The 19,806-nt window shown below is 32.0% G+C and overlaps 1 protein-coding gene across 2 annotated transcripts in view; it reads left to right on the top strand.

Annotated features, from left to right (window-relative positions):
* LOC107164039 (uncharacterized) overlaps positions 1-19,806 on the top strand; it is a 70,090-nt gene that overhangs the window by 36,595 nt on the left and 13,689 nt on the right. Inside the window, exons 2-4 of one of the 2 annotated variants that reach the window (XM_089220939.1) lie at positions 15,484-15,618; positions 15,812-15,949; positions 16,002-16,136. In XM_089220939.1, the coding sequence (XP_089077065.1) occupies positions 15,491-15,618; positions 15,812-15,949; positions 16,002-16,136 (401 nt within the window). In that variant the 5' untranslated portion in view covers positions 15,484-15,490. The remainder of the gene's footprint in view (positions 1-15,483; positions 15,619-15,811; positions 15,950-16,001; positions 16,137-19,806) is intronic. The other variant, XM_089220940.1, reaches the window with a different exon arrangement.

A 19,806-nucleotide genomic window follows, 5' to 3' on the forward strand; every position in this document is an offset into this window, starting at 1 on the left:
ATACACAAAAACGAAGTAATAAATTTTAATAATTACTACGTCTTAGGGCGGCGGGGGTTACACGCGGTGATGCCTCCGTAATAATTACCGCTTGCCGGATTTTCGCGGTCTATGGGGCTGTTGTTGTTTCTGTTGTCGTTATTATTATGATTATTATTTTGTTTTTTTTTCCGTTACTGTCTGTAAGAGGAGACACATCGCATAGTATGACGATGCCGGGGAGATTCTTACACGCGCCTTAATGCCCGAAAAATATATCAGAGATAGCGATGACGTATATACCGTTTATACTCATATATAATATCACTATCGTTGTACATAATACGTGTATGATCATTTAAATATGTGAATAATAAATATATATTACGTATATTGTGTATATATATATATATAATATATTATCTGATATACAGTTGAATTTAACCACGATAGTGGTTTATTCAATAACATTGTTACAGCGACCAGTTAAGTCAATCAGATTAGCTTTTATACGCCAATCCAAAACAGTGCGCTGGAGGGTGTATAATATATGGGATGTATCATATTCATATAATAATATATATGTATAATATATAATATATGTGTGAGTGAGTGTGTAAAAGGGGTGCCTGTCTGCCAGACAACGCTTATCTGACAAGCAGATTTCAAAATTTGATAATCATTTTTTCATGACCTCATTTTAATCATAATATATACCTACGTTATGGTGTATTGGATATTTGTATATGTAGAAAAAGTAGAGTTGTCCGAAAATGATAACAAGTGTATTCTTTTGTAGCGTTTTAATCCCGATCAAAAATAAATTATTAAACATGAATCATAACGCACTTATTGATACTACACTTGAACGCTACTTGATTTATATACATATATACTAAATAGAAAATAGGTAGTAATTAAACATATGCAAAGTATTTAAATTATAAACATCGTCGTACTAATTAAAAACATAATATTCATACCAAATATGTGGCATATTTGAAACCTAATAAATATTTTTAAGACCAAACACATACATTATTCTATATTTGACTCAATCAAAAACGTTGAAAGTAAAACAATAACAGTTAATATTATAAAATTAAAAGTATTAAAATACCATATCTGAAAGAAAAAAACAATACTACAGATGTAGTGAATTTTTTTTTAAAGTTTATTAAGACTTCAACAACACAGGTGTTAGCCTATTTTAATCAAAATTTATACAAGAAAATAAAGGATAATATATATATATATATATGTATATATATGTGTGTACATTAAATTTTGAAATACATTTTACTACTACATTATTATAGTTATTGTTTACAATGGGTATTTAGTGTTTATATTTGTAGTGAATTTATTTTATCCATAATATTAAACTAATTTTACAAAAGATCAAAATTGATTTATTTAAAATAGTACCTATTAACATTTTAAATGTTATTTACTGTGGCAATTTAATTATAATCAAAATGTTTAAATATTCGACTTAAACCCATTCCCTGTTTAAATTACCGTAGGTAAGTGTCTTATCAGTGTATATTCACATTTATCTGAAAAGGACTCGAAAAATAGCAATAATTATTGATGGAATGGATACTTTTAGCATCTTATAATCTTGTTAATTTCCTTTTTGAATTTTAAACACTGTACTACCAGATTCAAGAGAGATAACTTTCCATTAAACATACAATAAAATAGTATTGGCTCAGAAACAATATTTTAGTTATTTTAAGAGTTTAATAATTTCTGAGTTTTTAAGGATAACAATTTATTTTTCTATAGAAATAATAATGCAATCGAATTCTTCGTATGAGCTGTTTAAAAATAAATATTTTAATAATGTTGAGGAGATAATATAAAATAATGTATTAAAAAAAGGTTGAATTTCCAAAAATTAGAGAAAACTCAAACGCAAATAATTAAAAGTTTGTTAATTTGATGAGAAATTAAGTCATTTTTGTACATCGAATTTTAATTAAGTCAACTTTAAACCCCTATATAAAAAAGTAAAAATATTAATTTTGTTTAGTAAACTGTTTTAACTATATGTATATTGTATAGTGTATACTTATATAACGAAAAAAAAAATGAGTATAATATTATAATATATTAGGTATGTTGTGTACTAAACGTATGTGTCTCGTTAACCATTTACAACTTTTAAAGGGTCGTTCCCGCTCAAACGATGCATAACTTCTATTGCAGTGAAAATAAATACCAAAGTGTACCTATACGAATTAAAACCCTACACCTACGACTGTAAACGGTATACAATTTACGCGGTCGACAATAAAGTATTACACTCATGTGGCCATGGTGAACACCATTCATTTACGACTGAAAATTATGTACATTTTTTAATGAATTCAGTTAAAAAACCGGAGGCCTTACACGTAGATACGACTTGAACGGTGATTGGTAGAAAATGGGTTTAAAAACTGTTATGAATATCATCAGTTACAGACGCGTCGAACAGAAAATATAATATTATTTAGAGGGCGTTGATTTATTAAAATGTCATCGCATACAATACAACATTATATTAATTTCTTCTAAGTTTTCCAGAGGGGTCGGTAACTTAATTTCACGTATGGATTTTATGGAGGTTGTATTATACTTTCAGGTTGGATAGTTTGAGTAATTTCAACATTTGATTAAATCGATTTAGAGTTGTAAAAATCAATCGGTATTAGTGGAAATATTTCGGAGATTTTTATACGAAAAAAACACGATTTTGAAATTAACCGCTCGGTTTATGAATTTAAATCATACGCTAGCGATAAAAAAATACAAACATAATTATATAATATATAATCTTATTAAATATTTCGTGGTGTACCAAATCTTGATTTTTTTCCTGCACCACCTACACCAAAACCATCCCAACCATACCTCTTATAGTTATTTATATGTACAACACGAATCTGTAAGGTATATATGTCATGGCTAATGCGCGTTTATCATTCCGTTGCTCGAAAATGTATACGGTCCGCGGTGGAGCCAAATCCAGACCCGTCAGCTTCCGGCTGACCATTCCGGTCCTTTCCCTTTTCTATGTACGGTCATTCGGCTTTACCGATCTCCAAGTAACGTTTTAATTATTCACATCAACGACGTAATAAATCGCGTGTGGCTGTTGCTTAATCGGTTGTTGCGGTGTCCCGAAAACGGACGATGGCCGTTTGCGACGGACAGTTCACTAACTCACACCGGCTATGCTAACTCAATTACATCCTCGGTGACCGTTGTCACCCCTCTCCCTCAACTCCCTTATCCCGTGCCAGACTATCGGCCCAGCGCTGCATTATAATAATGTAATATACCGCGGTTAAGGGCACGGGGAACGGCAATGTTAGTCGGAGCTGGTGTAGAACGCCGGTCGGGACTCATCGCGTAGGTAAGTCGAAGAGTGCATATAGTGTAATTGTATAATAATATTATATTACATAATATAGGTGCATTATAACCTATGCAATAATATTCATATTAACACATAAACATGTACATAATAAATATCGTTACGATAACGACCGGACTGTTTATAGATTGTTATTATCATATGATGATTCGGTAGTTGTGATGTATTAGTATTACCATTATAAATTGTAATAATATGACAGCAGTCATGTCTCGTAATCGTATTAATAATATGATGGTATAAGTCCGGTTGGGGTAGCACTGAGTAAAATCATAACATATAATTCTTTTGCACATATTATTTTCAGAAAATTGAGTACCTATGTAATATCATATGATTTTAGTTGATACTGCACAAATTGTTTATAGTAAATAAAATAATATTATTGAATTTATTAATGAAATAATACATACCCGCAGGTGTATGGTTAATAACATACTATTTAATATAATTTAAATCCACGTCAATGTATTACCTATACATTATATTGTATTTGTTTATGTACCTATATTTAATACTACCACAAAAAAAAAACAAAACAAACGTCTAGCCGTTTAAATATTTATATTTGAATTTTTCAGAATAATATTTAATTTAAAATCTTTTGTGAAATAATTTATTTATATTTTTTTCCGAATGAATAGACTGAATAAAACAATAATTATAATTGCCGTTATAGACTTTAATTAATCGGATATGTCACAACCAACCGTTGATGTACCATATTATATTATATTCGAATAATATTGTAGAATATGTCAATGCAGCCGACAGTTCAAAAATTAATTATTAATATTATACAAAAATTACTAACGACGGTGCTACAATAAAATAATACGGTTTAATAAATGGTTATCAAAGCCCCCCTCCCCCGAATGTTTTAATTAAATCACGAGTGGATGATATTATTTCCAATGCAAATTGAAACACTGTTAACGTCTCTACGAACAAATTTAATTATAATACATCCATAGTTGACATATTGTGATGAATAGAGAGGATTTAATACATACACCGATAACATAATATTGCAGCTACGAATATACTATATTATATATAAATATATATTATAATACCTGTTTTATCTGAGAATAATAAATATCGGAAGATTCATTTAAAATAATTAACACAATAGCATAATATTATTATATTCCGTTTAATAGTACTATATGTATGTTGTTTTATGTACAGAATATACAACTAAACTAAATTGAAAAACGACGTTTGATTCACATAATTAAGGGCAATCCAAGGTTTAAAATTACCAAAATATGCTTAACGCGCTATGGCAACTCCATTATCAACAATCGTTTTTAAAAAATTTACACTTTTTAATTATTTACATTTTAAAAGTATAATTGATATGACATTCATATTATATTGTACTATATAAAGACACTATATAATGATATGTAACTATGCTAAACATTTCAAATCATATATACCTATACGTAAACATTTAAATATATAATATACTTATATATAATACATACATTTCATGTATAAAACTCACTAAATTCAAAACTATTTAAGATGTAACCGTGGGTAGTATAGCGTTATGAAAATATATGTATATGACTTACAAGATTCGATTTCCCTAGTACGAGTTTTGCCAAACTAGATAATAGTCATGTACAATATTATACAAATACGTCTACTGATAAATATTATCGTGATAGGGATTATAAGGGTTCGTCGGAAGATACTACCGTAGATCAAAATTTTGCATTTCAACAAAACCAATATTATAATATCATACTACAACACTGTATACAACTCGTTCATAGTTTGAATTTGACAACAGAAACAACAACAACGGCCCCTAGCTAGTTCACAATAACCGCTATATACGGCTGAAAACAAACTTGAAGGAATTATAATGGTAGCGTACAATGTCTTGTTAATTACAGTGGTACTATAGAAGTCACCTTAGACTTAATAGGTACCTATTGATGGAGCCAATGCTCATCCAACGTGTGATAAAATAATGAAGACGGAAAACGGAACCCCTCGGCCCTCATTCTATCCGCATGCTAATATATCAGTAATAAACTACGTGGTCTAATAATCTAATCTCCCGATCGCCAACACCTTTGCCTCAAGAAAACTCTTTCAGTTTCAACTCAAAATTTCATTGATAAAATATGATAAACAGTATCGATTATTGAATTATTATATTATTATACCTATACTCTCTGAGTCTAAGGACTTTTACCAATTTTCATTTTATATTTTATTATATTTATAATATTATCTGATAAAAGGATATAATATTGTTACAATATTATGTTGTATTAGTTTTATATTTATATAAGTGGGTTATTAATTTTATCAATTTATATTTTGTTCGAATTTGTTTTCATTATAAAATCAGGAAGTAAAGTTATATGGTGTTTCTGCACATCATTCGTAGATATTTAAAATATAATAGGAAATTAACCGAATTAATCTCTGCACGCTACACTTACAACTTTGCTAGATTTATGCACACTTCTATCCATAATATTTAAGAGATTTAAACATAGTTTTTCGATATTTTAACATTTTAAAAATACAGCATTTTCATATTATCACAGTTTTATGTAACAGTATTAAATGTCAATAGATTAGATTACTCCTACAATACTTAACACGTAATAATATTGAAGAAAAAATATTCTATGCCAAAACTTCATCAGAGATCGAGAGATCAGAATATATATTTGCCGTATTATATTGCATAAACAACGTATAACCATGTTTATTGTACCTGTACATTGATACGGTCACGGGGGCGATGAGACATGAGAGATTTTTGTCGATCGTAACGACGACGTATATATATTATTATGTTATTTATTACGACCGTCCGTGGCGGCCGCTGAGAACGAAGAGGAGCGTCTCTTGATCGTTCCCCAGGGCGCGTTTACGGGGATGGTAGCCTATAACGTATCTATGGTAAAAGTTCGTAACGATCTAATGACAGAAAGCGCGTTCAATAAATGGCCTATCGTACCTACGGCTACGACGGAAATGGCGAAATATAACAACAGCCCCTGAAGGTATTGCTGTGCAGCGGAGGACCGGATTTCCGGTGCGTAGTTTTTAAAACTTAACTCGATTATACTACATAAGGTGAAAACCATCGCGTTACGTCCCCTTTAGTATATGGTGTCTGTGCAAAACGCCACTTCATACATAAACTTATACACGCAGTACACAGATAATATATGTTATATATTATAATACCACTCGCACCAATTGCAGTTCACTGTGTTTTCGGAAATAATAGCGGCTTCGCTTAATTACGGAGATGTAAAATGATATAATAAATAAAGCATTTCTGGCATTGGGAATGTTACATGAAAAAAGGCTGAGAAAGGTGGCCTGACTGAAAAGTGGCTGTTTCTCTCGTACATGTTCGTTATATAATATATATAAACAAGACTTGCCACAACAAAAGGTTTCGGGTTTTCTCTCACATTTTTTTCTTAACGTTCTTTACTTAGCGACGTAACCAGTCGTTCAAAACAAACGATCGTTTTTTCACCCCTCGATTTACCCCCGCACTGCAAGCAGTCTTCAGCATTTTTTTTTTTTTTTTTTGAGGTTGAATTCCCGCAATCTTGGCTCGTCGAGTTAATTCACCAAAGAAATCTAATTACCTGTTAAAGTCACAGTCTATGTTTTTCTCCCCTCCGTCGTTTCGTTTATTATAATATAATTTCGTATTTTTTTTAACGAGTAAACAACAGCGTATTTTTCTTTCTTTTTTATTATTTATTTTACCAAATAATTACGTAATAACTTGGAAAGAGCATTATTACAGAAACAAAAAAGTGTATGTATATAAACATGTTTACAAATAAAGTAAATACTTTTTTTTTTAGTATTGTTTTAACAACAGATTGTAAAAATTAAACGAACAACTTTTTTTAATTAATCTTTCAGGCTTAATAATAGCCACTCTACACTGAAGTTAAATCAGAAATATTTTTATCAAAACACTTTTTTCAACCTTCTATAAATACATATCACGTGATTCGTATTTTTTCTTTTTTTTTCATATTACATTTTATAAAGTTCTGATAAATTATTGTGACCCCGTTTAAAACTATTTATGAAAACATCTTAAAATGTTGTCTTTTAGATTCTGAGCGGAGCGAGGAATGTATTGATTTTACCATGATGCGTGTGTGTTTTTTTAGTATTATTTTTTTTTTGTGTTTCTGTCATCACATTTTGGGACATTAAAAATGCTTCGATTTTCGACTTTAGTACCTTGATAGATCAAAAAGTGAATCTAGTTGGTACTTTGAGGTGGTCAAAAGTAAAATATTCTCAATATTTTTCTAAATAATCGGGAAAGACAAACTAAAAATTAAGGGAAAAACGAGAAATTTTACGCACAATCAGTTTTCGACAAAATCGATTTTGGTTTCTGATTTGACTTTAAAACAAATGACCCATAGATACATGACATTTTCACCGAATGTTTATATAAGTGTATTCTATCCACCATGCAATTTTCAAAAAATGTTGGCTTAAGTTAAACTATTTATAGGCATATGCAATTTTCGATAATTATTAGTTTTTTTTATATTAATATCGATAAAAATGTATTTGTTGGGTAGAAAAGCTTGAAAATTGAATACAAGACGCCTAACATATTGTTACAATAGCAGTTGAAAAATAAAATAAATTCATAGTTTTTTTTATAAGCATTCAAAGTTTGAATTTTGACAAAATACGTAAAAATCACAAAAATTCGCAAATTATTTTGAGCTAGAAATTCATAAAAAAATTTCTTTTTAAATCTAAGATTTGAAAAATTTTAATTATCTATAATATATCCTAGACAGATAAATTTTCTCCGCTCATAATCGTTTTTCGTATGCAATGATAAAATATCATTGGATTCAAATTTAATTCCATCCATTACAGTGACCCACTTGTAACCTACCATACAGCAGAGTGACATCCATGAGTCACCCGGTTTTTAAATTTTTGTTGCGTTTAAACGACTTAAATTTATTTTAAATGACTATATTACATACGACATATAATATATTAATGGATTATTCTTAAGCAGTAAATTCGTATATAATATTTATAAAAATCATTATGTAGTATATAATATATTATATACGCACGCGTTACGGGCGCATAAATGGTGTATACCTATATACCTAACCTAACCTACCGTTTACGGTGCGAATTACAGACATTTTGCGTGCCGTATAATGCCAAGAATTCAAAATACAAACTCTACCGTGACTTGGCCTCGGTGGAAACAGAGGTTGGTTGGCTGTCACTCGCCTACCCTCGTGTTGCAGAGACACGCGGCATGGCGCTCGATTATAATATATAGACGACGGAGAGTGAAGGACTCTGCTGCTGCGTGATTCTGAACGATGAATTTCGGAATTTATACTCTCTGACGTAATAATGCTTTTGAACACGGTCAAGTAAATCCCGAGCACATAACTTTGTTGTTTAGCAATCTCTCCGCGGGTGAAACCCCGGGGGACACGGCGCAAAACTTCATACACATACACACAGGCACACATAATTAAACCGACGTAAATACACGTGATAAGGATTGTTGCCATTAGTGGTAGTCGCTGGCGACAATGTCTTTAACGAAACGCGCATTTCTAACCCCCTCAGGGTGTTCGCCGTTCGGATTAATTTTCTCGGACCGGCAGCAAACGACGATGGCTTGCGGCCGCGGTAATGTTTGAACTCAAAATACGTTTATACTGCCGTGCTGTACATACTGCTGGCATTCAGCGAATGAATGAGTGAAGGGTTATTAATAATAATACAATCATATAATATGGAGTATACCTACTTGCTATACATATTATATCACATGCAATTTATCGCGACGTATGTGCAACGAAGACCGATCATTGACATGGTATAATATTGTGTATTCATAACTTTGAAGCGATGATCAATGGATTCCTATTATATAATATATTTTCGGTCGTGAATATTATTATTATACGAATCTTCTGAATAAATTAAACTGAATCGAGCGAATTTTCGTATCTGTACCTATTATTTAATATATTTTACACAAAATAATGTCGGACAATGATACTATTTTACCAAGATCTTACTCGGATCTTATAAATCTAGACATGAAGCATAATAATTATAAAGATATCACACTACTATAGACTATATGTAAACACAAAAATGTCCGAATAACAGTCTGAGATGTGGTGTATGAAGACTGCTTATTCCTTCAAGGAACCAATGCAAATAATGTTGAAGACTAATGTGTTGTAACTTATCTCAGCGAGCAGCGTGGAGCGTATATTCCTCGGAAAATAGTTAACACGTTTCGCCGGATCGGATTCGATGACGGTGTTCTTTAAAGTATAGGTTTAAGAAGCGTGTCACCGGAATGTCAGAGTTTAAAATTTCACTGTAATTTTCAATTAAATACGTTCAGTAAGTTGCCGCAAAAAAGGATATACCTACCTAAATCAATACCATTCACCATTGATATCGTACAGTTTTATTTTTTGTGAAACAGTATATAATATATTATAATAAATTCAAAATTTGGAAAATCATTTTTCTATTCCAACTAATTATACTAATTTATGTAGATCAGTTATTATATTATACTAAAAATGTATAATATTCATTGTAAATAAATAATTATTTCATATCGTGCATCTCTCTACAACATTGTAAATAAATCATAATATAATAAATGATAATATTATCTAATGAGAAGTGAGAACTTCGAACGGTCAAAACCGATTTACTCTCAAAAATTAGTAAAACATAAGTGATGTGACTTAAAACGTGCGTAGTATTTATGTTACACAAACTGTTTAATCTTAAATAAACTAAAAATAACAGAAAAATCGACGACAACCCGTCTGTTCGATCGAAGAGCACTCGTTTTCCTGCTCTACATATTATTTTATCCATATGGGTGTATGTACACCCTCAACGGTTGTAATGTTACGCGATCGAGGTAGCAGTAGCAGATAGGGATGGGAACGGCGTCGACGTCGTTTACAACGCTAATTAAAACATTTTTGAGCCTTTAACAACACCCCGGCGGCGGCACGTGTATTCCTTTGTGCGCGTGCAGGTATACACAATATATACATATAGACACCACACACACACATGTATAATACTGTAGTACTAAGAGCGTACTTACCTCCACCACCACCGCCACTACACCAATACTGACACCCCATCATACCCGGCTGCCAGTGTCAAGAGAGAGAGAGTGAAACGATGGATATAACACACTCCACACGCTCATTCTGTTTTGTTGTTATTATTTTCCACGGGCTAAAATTCATCTCCAACGCTAAATCAAATAAACTAATAATAATAATTCGCTTTTGAATATTATAAATTATAATATCATAATAATATAATACATATTATATACACCACTGACTTCGATGAACCCTTTCGCGCGAATCAGGTGGTCCTAATTAAAAAAAAAAAAAAAAAAACATAAATAGGTTTAACCTTGGTGAGCAAATATAAATGAACTAACAAAATACAAATATATATTATTCATTTGTAAAATGACCTATCTGTAACTATATATAGTTTTAATCAATTATTTTCTACGCCAACGCTGGATGTTCGTGTGTTGTATAAATGTTTTGCGAGCATAAAATATTAATAAATAAATATTATAATATAACGTGTATTAACGCGTACAGAGGACGGAGTGAGGGTGTATGTTAATGAAGTGTTTTGTTACCGTTACAAAAACGGTGGGTGTAATTTAATTTACGTTTTTGGACTTGAAAGAGTGAAGGAGAGAGAGTTTTTTAAACTAATATAAGTAATAAATATATATATTTATACCTGCATACGATTTACTTTGTATACCTATATATGAGTATATTATTATTACACCGTCGCCATCGTCCAAATGTCGTGCGCTTTCACTCACTTTTGTGTACGAAAACATTTACACCCCTTTAGCTCCATATAGCGCGACAATCAACCGGCGGCAATGGTTTATCTGCAATGCGCTGTTCACTTTGTCATTATAATCTTTTGCAAATTACGCATTATCTTTTTTTTTTCAAAACTGCTGGTGGTGGCTTATGGTTAAAACGCGAAAATTGTATCATAAAATTTCAATGTAAATAAACACCCGATTTTTCAATATTGCTACACGAGTACACATATCCTTGGATCATATTATATTAGAAGCGACGTGTGCTGTACACCGTAGTTTCTATCCGACATGTATGCATTTAATATATATATATAACATATTAACTTGTTGCCGCTGTCAGATTAAATTTATAACTATCCTTAAATTATATTTATGTAGGTAACATATTTTTTGAATAAAAAATAATGAAAAATTCACAATATAACCTAATAATTCACTGAAATTTGGTTGTAATAAAGTCAGTTTACACAAAATTTCGCTTGAAAAACAATTAAAATGTAATATACCATTGACCCAGAAGAAACAGTAAACACTATATTTATGTTTTTTATTAATCTATCTTTGTTACAAAATCGATTAAAATTAGATATTAATTTTTACAAATGAGGTTCAAGGTCCCATCATCAATTTGTTATCGATCAATATTTGTACCAATTATTTTATTACATTACGTTATTATTTCGTGTAATAACTGGGTATACCTATATATGGTTGCAGAATTAATTTTAATTTTTTAATTTTAGCATTATATAGGTACTTTTATTTATTTTTTTTAGAACTCTTTTTCGCATTTCAATATTTCTAAAAGATTTTTAATGTGAAAAATTTTAATATGTGTATGTATATAGAAAATTTAAATTAAAAATATATTTTTCCTATACTATTTAAATTTTAAAGTGAATTGAATACACTAAATTATTTGATTTTCAAGTACAATAATTATCCACATTAGTCAGTACTCCAACCTCGACTCAAACAGTTCATCGTTTTAGGTGAAAATCAAACTATATAATTATACGTTACGATATTATTAATTGTATAGTAGCAGGTACATTATTTACAAAAACAATATATTAGAAAATATTCAGTGATTACATTTTTTAGCTTTTTATTTAATTATTATAAACTATATAATTTACAGTCGGGACTCGGGAGACGGCACGCTGTACATTTTTATTAGTAACATCGGTTTTTTAAACTATAGCATTACGAAGAGTTTAAATTATTTTGATTAGTGTATAGCTCTTTCGGAGTACGCCGCACATTAAATACTGTCAAGAACTGCAGTATTGATCGGTTTAACAAGTTAAGTACATGCGATTATTTTAAGCTAATTAAAAACGTCTCCACTGCATAACGACTGCTATCATCTTTACGACCAATGCCGTCGGATTAACAATTTCAGCTCCACTTCTTCCTTCACAATTCGCCACAACCACCATCACCACAAACAACGATATTATTATTCGCATTTATGTTGTACAGTAGTCGGCGACGGCGGCGCCCGTACCTCTCATCGCTCTGCAGTTGTATTATATACTATTATTGGTTTGATAAATTGGTCCATAAATGCCGCTACTACAGACAGCCTCTGTCGGGGTAAAACAAAAACGCATATATATTTAGGTTACTGTTCGCGTTCGTCGTCCCCACCGCGGCAGTGATGTGAACGCACGTCACTGGTTTTCGTCACGTTTTCACAATACAATGTAATAATAATATAATAAATATTATATATTATACCAAAACAACACGGTAGCTCACCGTTTGAACGTAGACGCAATATAATAATTAATCAAACCGTGAGCTAATAATATAATAATAATAACGATGATGATAATATAATATCATATTAGGTATTATAATGTATAATATGGTAATGGTACAATAATAATACGTCCATGCGATAAAACCACGCTGTGCAGACAGCCGCATGCGTCCACCGCCGGCGTTTGATTGATTCACCGCGACGGGAAACGCCGGAATACTATACATATTATATTATTATATTATAAGCATATCTATATATCGTGTACACACCACCGCGTGTGTGGAAAAAAAAAAACAAAACGAAATATTATATAAAAGTTCACTCAATAACACGCGTCGCGGGTTAAGTGAAAAATGACCATCGGATTTCACCGCATGACAACCGTCTGGTGTGCATAAATCAACGACACGTCGTGTGTCATGCTTTGTTCAACGGTCAGAGAGGGTTTGTTGCCGAATACACCTGTGCGCGGCGAGCACAGTAGTCCGTTGAGGCTCTCGCGCGTGGTCCCGTCAGAGTTTCACGCACAACTCCACTTGCTCCCGCGGGGACAAATGCGGGATAATACGAATCGATCGCTATTAAAAATGAATTATATTGTATGATTACGTCGGTTTTTTCGTTTATATATGTATATATATATAGGTAAGTGGGGTAATCGGCTATAGTAAATAAATTGTTTTTATAGTTTTTAAACTGCAGAAAAGAAACGCTATACATAGTACATAGGTACATACTTTATTTAATACGCACACACATACGTTGAATATTCTTTGACTACAAAATATATTATTATATAATCCTAACACCAAAAAAAAAAAATTGTATGATTATTTAAATTCGGTATGTCATCAATAATATTTATGTGCATTTAGATAATTTTGAAATGATTAATTATTCAAATAATTACCATTACAATCGATTAGAGTTTATTGAATAATTAGATAAACAATCGTTGCGGTGATAACTTCTGTAATAAAACTACTGAAGGTGCGGCTATAAATGTATAATATTAATTTATATAATAATATATACCAACCTTGAACCTTTAAAGACTGAAGTATATATATCAGATTACGAGTGCAAAGCATTGTTGAACTTTATTTAAGAACAACTTGGAGCATATTAACAAAATAAAAAATTTTCTATGGGAAATTTATTTTCAACAATCAACATAATATGCGTTCTTCATCAAACATAAAACATTAATTAATAACCTATACCATGGTATTATTTGTCTTGAATACATGTAGGTATGTTGCATGTAAATATAAGCGCAGTATATATTTAAAATGAATCAGTTATAATATATTACTATCAAATATTTTACAATCGTCATTTGAAAATCACATTTTGCGTCAATTTATTTTGAAATCTGTATTGCTTTGTTTGTACTGATACATTTAACCTGCACGTTCTGAAGGACTTTTTCTGTTTGTATACATTATTGTGAATTTAACATTCGTAAGATGTCTTGACACAAATCTCATCTATTTAAAAAAAATAAAAATACAACCCCCTAATTTGTCACAGTTATCGCACATCTTATTTTTGGTAATAAGAAAAAATATAATTCCCCTTCTATATTACTACAAAGTTTTTTACATCCCCTTATAATATTTGTGTTTTGATATTCCGAACAGAGCTTTTATCTTGCCGGCAACAACAGGTCTTCCGGCTGAATACTAAATAAGGACACTTAAACGCATTAAAGTTGTCTTTCGAAAGAAATTCCATATTTTTGTCTCCCTTCTTGTTGGGAAAAAACGTTATTTGATATTGTTCTTAATGTTTCACGTCAAACTTGGCATACCAAATGTCTTTCGGTCTTTAAGCAAAACAAAAAATAGGGACGTTGGGTTTTTTTTTGTACCGATCGTAAAATAAAAAGAAAAGTAAAAACCACCACGCTCGACAATATATATACATAATATAATAAAGCCTATAAAAAGTAAAACGTGAAAAAAATCTCTCTACGTCTAGGTTCTGAAGAATAAGAAAAAAAAGCTACGTGGTGTCTGCGGGGTGAACTTTATAGTGGTTACACAACCGTCTGGATATAATATAATATTCGTTACTGCATTTTAAGCCCCGAAAACTCATAAACCAAGCCATTCGAACACGATCTCTTGCGGTATTGTCGAATATCGCGGCATTGTTCATAAAACTAACCAGAAACGTCTAGGTGTATATTATATTTTTACGTGACGCTAAGTTTCTGTAGGTACGTCAAATCTCGGTATCACGTCAAAACTATGTATTTAAAATGCAAAATCACGCACCAACCATCATAACTATCCTGCCAAGTAATATATTATGTGATTTTTTTTTAAAATTGTTTTCTCGTTTTTACTCGTGCAGGAGAAAGATGACAATGGACGTCAAAGCCAGTCAAGTAGCAGCCAGCACAGCTACCAAGTCGAGTGCCAACGTTGGCGCTTCCGCATCGACAGGAGGCCAAGAGTGTGCCGGATGCGGAAAACACATAACCGATAGGTATGACGCACCGTCTAGCTATATGTATATTGTAAAATTATATGCAGTGATAATATTATATATTTATATTGTGTTATCGACGTAATAACAATACTATATACATTAACGTGTGATGTGTTACAAAACTTTCCACGTTCTCCATAAATATTGTACACAAGTTATGGTTTATTTTATTTTATTTTGTTGTCGACAGATTTCTGTTAAAGGCACTGGACTTGTTTTGGCATGAAGACTGTTTGATGTGTGGTTGTTGTGGGTGTCGGCTGGGTGAAGTCGGATCGACGTTGTACACCAAGGCGAATATGATATTGTGCAAAAAGGATTACTTCAGGTATTAATGGCGGACACGTCACACACCGTATGATGCTATTACTGATTGACAGGTTTTACAGGATGTTTGGCAATAAGGGCATGTGTGCGGCTTGCTTCAAGGACATACCTGCGTTCGAAATGGTCATGAGGGCCCGTAGCAACGTATACCACTTGGAGTGTTTCGCGTGCCAACAGTGCAATCACAGGTAATAATATAAACAACTGCACCTTTAACCTAGTACCTACATTTCGTACAATCGTGAAATTTTTGTGTATATATATTGTTGGCACCGATCATAGTAATAATTATTGTTATGTGTTGCACAATATCGCGCTGATATTCTTCCGTGGGGGGGGGGGGAAGAGGTCACATGAAGCGAAGAATTTAGAACTCGCCGGCAAAAACATCCCCAGCAGTAGCGGCATCGACAGCAGTACCAGCAGTGTAAATTCATGAGAGTATGGCGGGTTTGGGTCACCCTTAGACCGTACGACTAATCCATCGCGATTAGTTATCCAAACAGCCCTCGGATACAAGACCCGATATACGGGAGAGAAACCATTGCCGTGGTGATCCGTGATTAAACGTTCTGACCCACACGCAAACGAATTATTCGTATTAAGCGGCGCGGACGTTATTAATGTCGATGAATTACCGTGTATTTGATGTGGAATCCAAGAATAAGTATAGCTTATACTCGGAAAATCGGAAGTTCATACCCGTAAAATAACATTCCACGTGTTATTATTAATCGGTCGTTTATTCATATATTATAATGTATAAACACGAAACAATGTTCGTGGGCTTTAATGATAATTCCTGGAGTTTCGCGAATAATTCAAATTTTCAGGCATACCAATGACTCGATATCCATATTATTAATATTGTAGTATGTGTCCACCGTGACATATAAATACATTAAACATATTACTACACAATACACATCGCAGTCGAAACCTAAAAGAGAGAAACGAAAATATTACTTTATTATATTATATAGGTTTATGTATGTGTGAATTTTTTTATACGTATACTTTAAACGCAAACATTTCGGCGAGTTTTCAAACTTCGACAACGACTATGCAACATGAAAAAAGTTTAGTTTCGAATGATTTATAACAAAGGGAAAATATCACTCTTTATCCGAAAAAACTACAACAAATTTTAACTTCAGAAATCGTAAAACATAATATATATATATATATATGTATATCAAATCTCATACAAAAACTCTAAACTATAAAATTATAATGTAAATGTATACCGTATACCTACATTTATGAGTATACTCAATAATAACGTCACAGTAGGCGCTAGCAAAAGTGTAAATATTATATTATAATATCAAATGCTATACATTTTATTAAACAATTGAATTGTTAATTTTTTATTTATTTTTGAAAGAGCAACAAGCTATAAATTTATAATAGTTGTTCAAAAATTGTGTGAAATCTTTCTTATGAGAAAAAATATTAACACATTTTAACAAAAAATAAAAAAAATAGTGCAACTTTAAACTTATAATACGTTTTATTACATAATAATATATATTTATATTTTATAGGTATTACGCTTGACTAGTATAATAATATAATAATATGGACATATAGTTATCGGAGTTAGCAATTAAATAACGTCCTCTATGATATGAACGCGGCACATGTACACAAATTATTACATTGACGGTGTATAGAATATATATGGCAACATGTGCGGGACTAATTGACATGTGACACATACGCATAATGTACAATATATATATATATATATTATTATACTTTACGTCCAATATGTGAACGCGCGTACAACAATCGCGTATAACTGCGGCAGTGGCAATTATTAGAAAACAATAACTCATATACTTATATACATTTCCCGCAACGATATTCCACCCCGTTACGCCAAAGGGGTAGTTGCGCTACAATATTGTAATATTCGCATTGCCCGGCATTGTCACGACGGAGGCGGCGGCTCTTTATTCCCTTTCACTCCAATTAATTAATACACACACACACACACATACCCCGGATGTACGCGCGGGGGTGGCCGGTCATGCTACTATGCAGTGCTCGTCATACACACACTCATGCACGTACACTGCCAGTGGATTAATTAAATTTCATCCCCAGATTCGGTAAGCCCTGTGTAAACGATTCCTTTTATTCCGCCGCGCGGGCATTCCATCACCGCTTCGTCCATCCGTATATACGTCCGTCCGCCCGCTCCCGCCATCACACCGACCGTTTTCCTCTCTCTCTGCTCGCACTATACACATACATTTATACACCACCTTGTCACGGCAGATATTATATTTCAAAACGACGATGCACTACCGTAGTCGCCCCCACCCCATACCACTCGAGACTCGAACGTTATTCTATATATATCATATTATATTATAATATATACTACCCCTTCCGGTGATAAAAACCCACTGCGAAGACAGTAGACGACGGACGGCACTGAACGCCAACAACTCCTGCTGTTGCACCGATGCACGCCTGTAAATATAGATGTAATGTTGTATAGTTATTACCTACGCGTGTACCTATATTATAATACTATTTAATTTTATTGGCATAATACGCAAATGAAAAAAAGGTTTAGCACGAAGTTAAATCTGCAATCAGTTTTTGTCCGTCTACCGCCTTGATCCGCGCGAAGGATACAATATTGTACTTATTTAAGATATTATGATCACGTATAATCCGCAGCTATATAACATCAAGCTCGTACTGTTAGTCATATCGTATATTATGTATATTATTATCATAATACAAGATAATTATTTTAGGTAATCGCTCAGAGTGTATTTAAGGTTTTGGAAATATACTTTTTACACAAGTTTTTAGTCATTTAACAAAACCATTATATTTTTTATCGTTTAATTTCTGCAGTCATGCAGATACGTTTATACTTTATAACTACAAGTCATGGCTCACTCTTGAGGGGCTTATTACCTGTAATATGGCACTGGACATAATTTCACTTATAGCCTGTAGGTGTACTCGTCACACTGTAGAGTTTATATTGTATCGCTACGGTATAATAAAACAATATAAATTGTTTAATATGTTTACGAAAACGAAACTTTACCCCGGCTGTTATCGTAAATAACACCTACCTACTCCAAACAAAACATCATAACGGAAATTAGAAACTCCTATAACTACCTAACTTTTTATCACTATAGCTGTACCAATAAGGGGACTATATCGTCTATATCAGCGGACGAGCGTCGTACCGGGTACAATATAATATATTAAAACGTAGTATAAAAATCGAATGATATTTCCCTGAGGCTATTAGTTTACTCGTTTAATATTAACAGTACAAACACTCTTTGTCAATCGTTCGTTCTGCAGTTTCAATGTAATTTTGGACGGGGAGAAGGTGTACGATTGTTATAAAATTAAAAATGCCCGTGAACGATCGTGTGTTACAGTTTCTATACAATAATGCCAATCATCGGATCAACGTCACCGAATCAATATTGTGATAGTTCTGTCGGTTGTAAATGTTGAAAGTTTTTTATTCCATGCAGAGTTAGTGGTAGTGCGTCGAATTCTATATTATCATAAAAATAACATCACGATAATTATTTTACCAACCAACAAAAACAATTGCTAGTATATATTTATTAAATATCAGCGCGTTCATAAAATACCTATATAGCTACATATAGGTAAATATATTCGTAGAATAATATGAAATGTACCTACCTAAAATCACAAATTTTATTATTTTATTTTTCGATCAAAAAAGTTTATTTGTTACTTATATTTATAAATCATAAAAAATAAAATATACCAATTTAAATATAATTTTTATATTAATATTCAAGGTATTAAGTAATAAATTGCAATATAAGTAAT

Source organism: Diuraphis noxia, unplaced genomic scaffold (genome assembly GCF_037042655.1).
Source record: "Diuraphis noxia isolate RWA-SAM2 unplaced genomic scaffold, SU_Dnox_SAM2 contig0002, whole genome shotgun sequence".
Taxonomy (NCBI): domain Eukaryota; kingdom Metazoa; phylum Arthropoda; class Insecta; order Hemiptera; family Aphididae; genus Diuraphis; species Diuraphis noxia.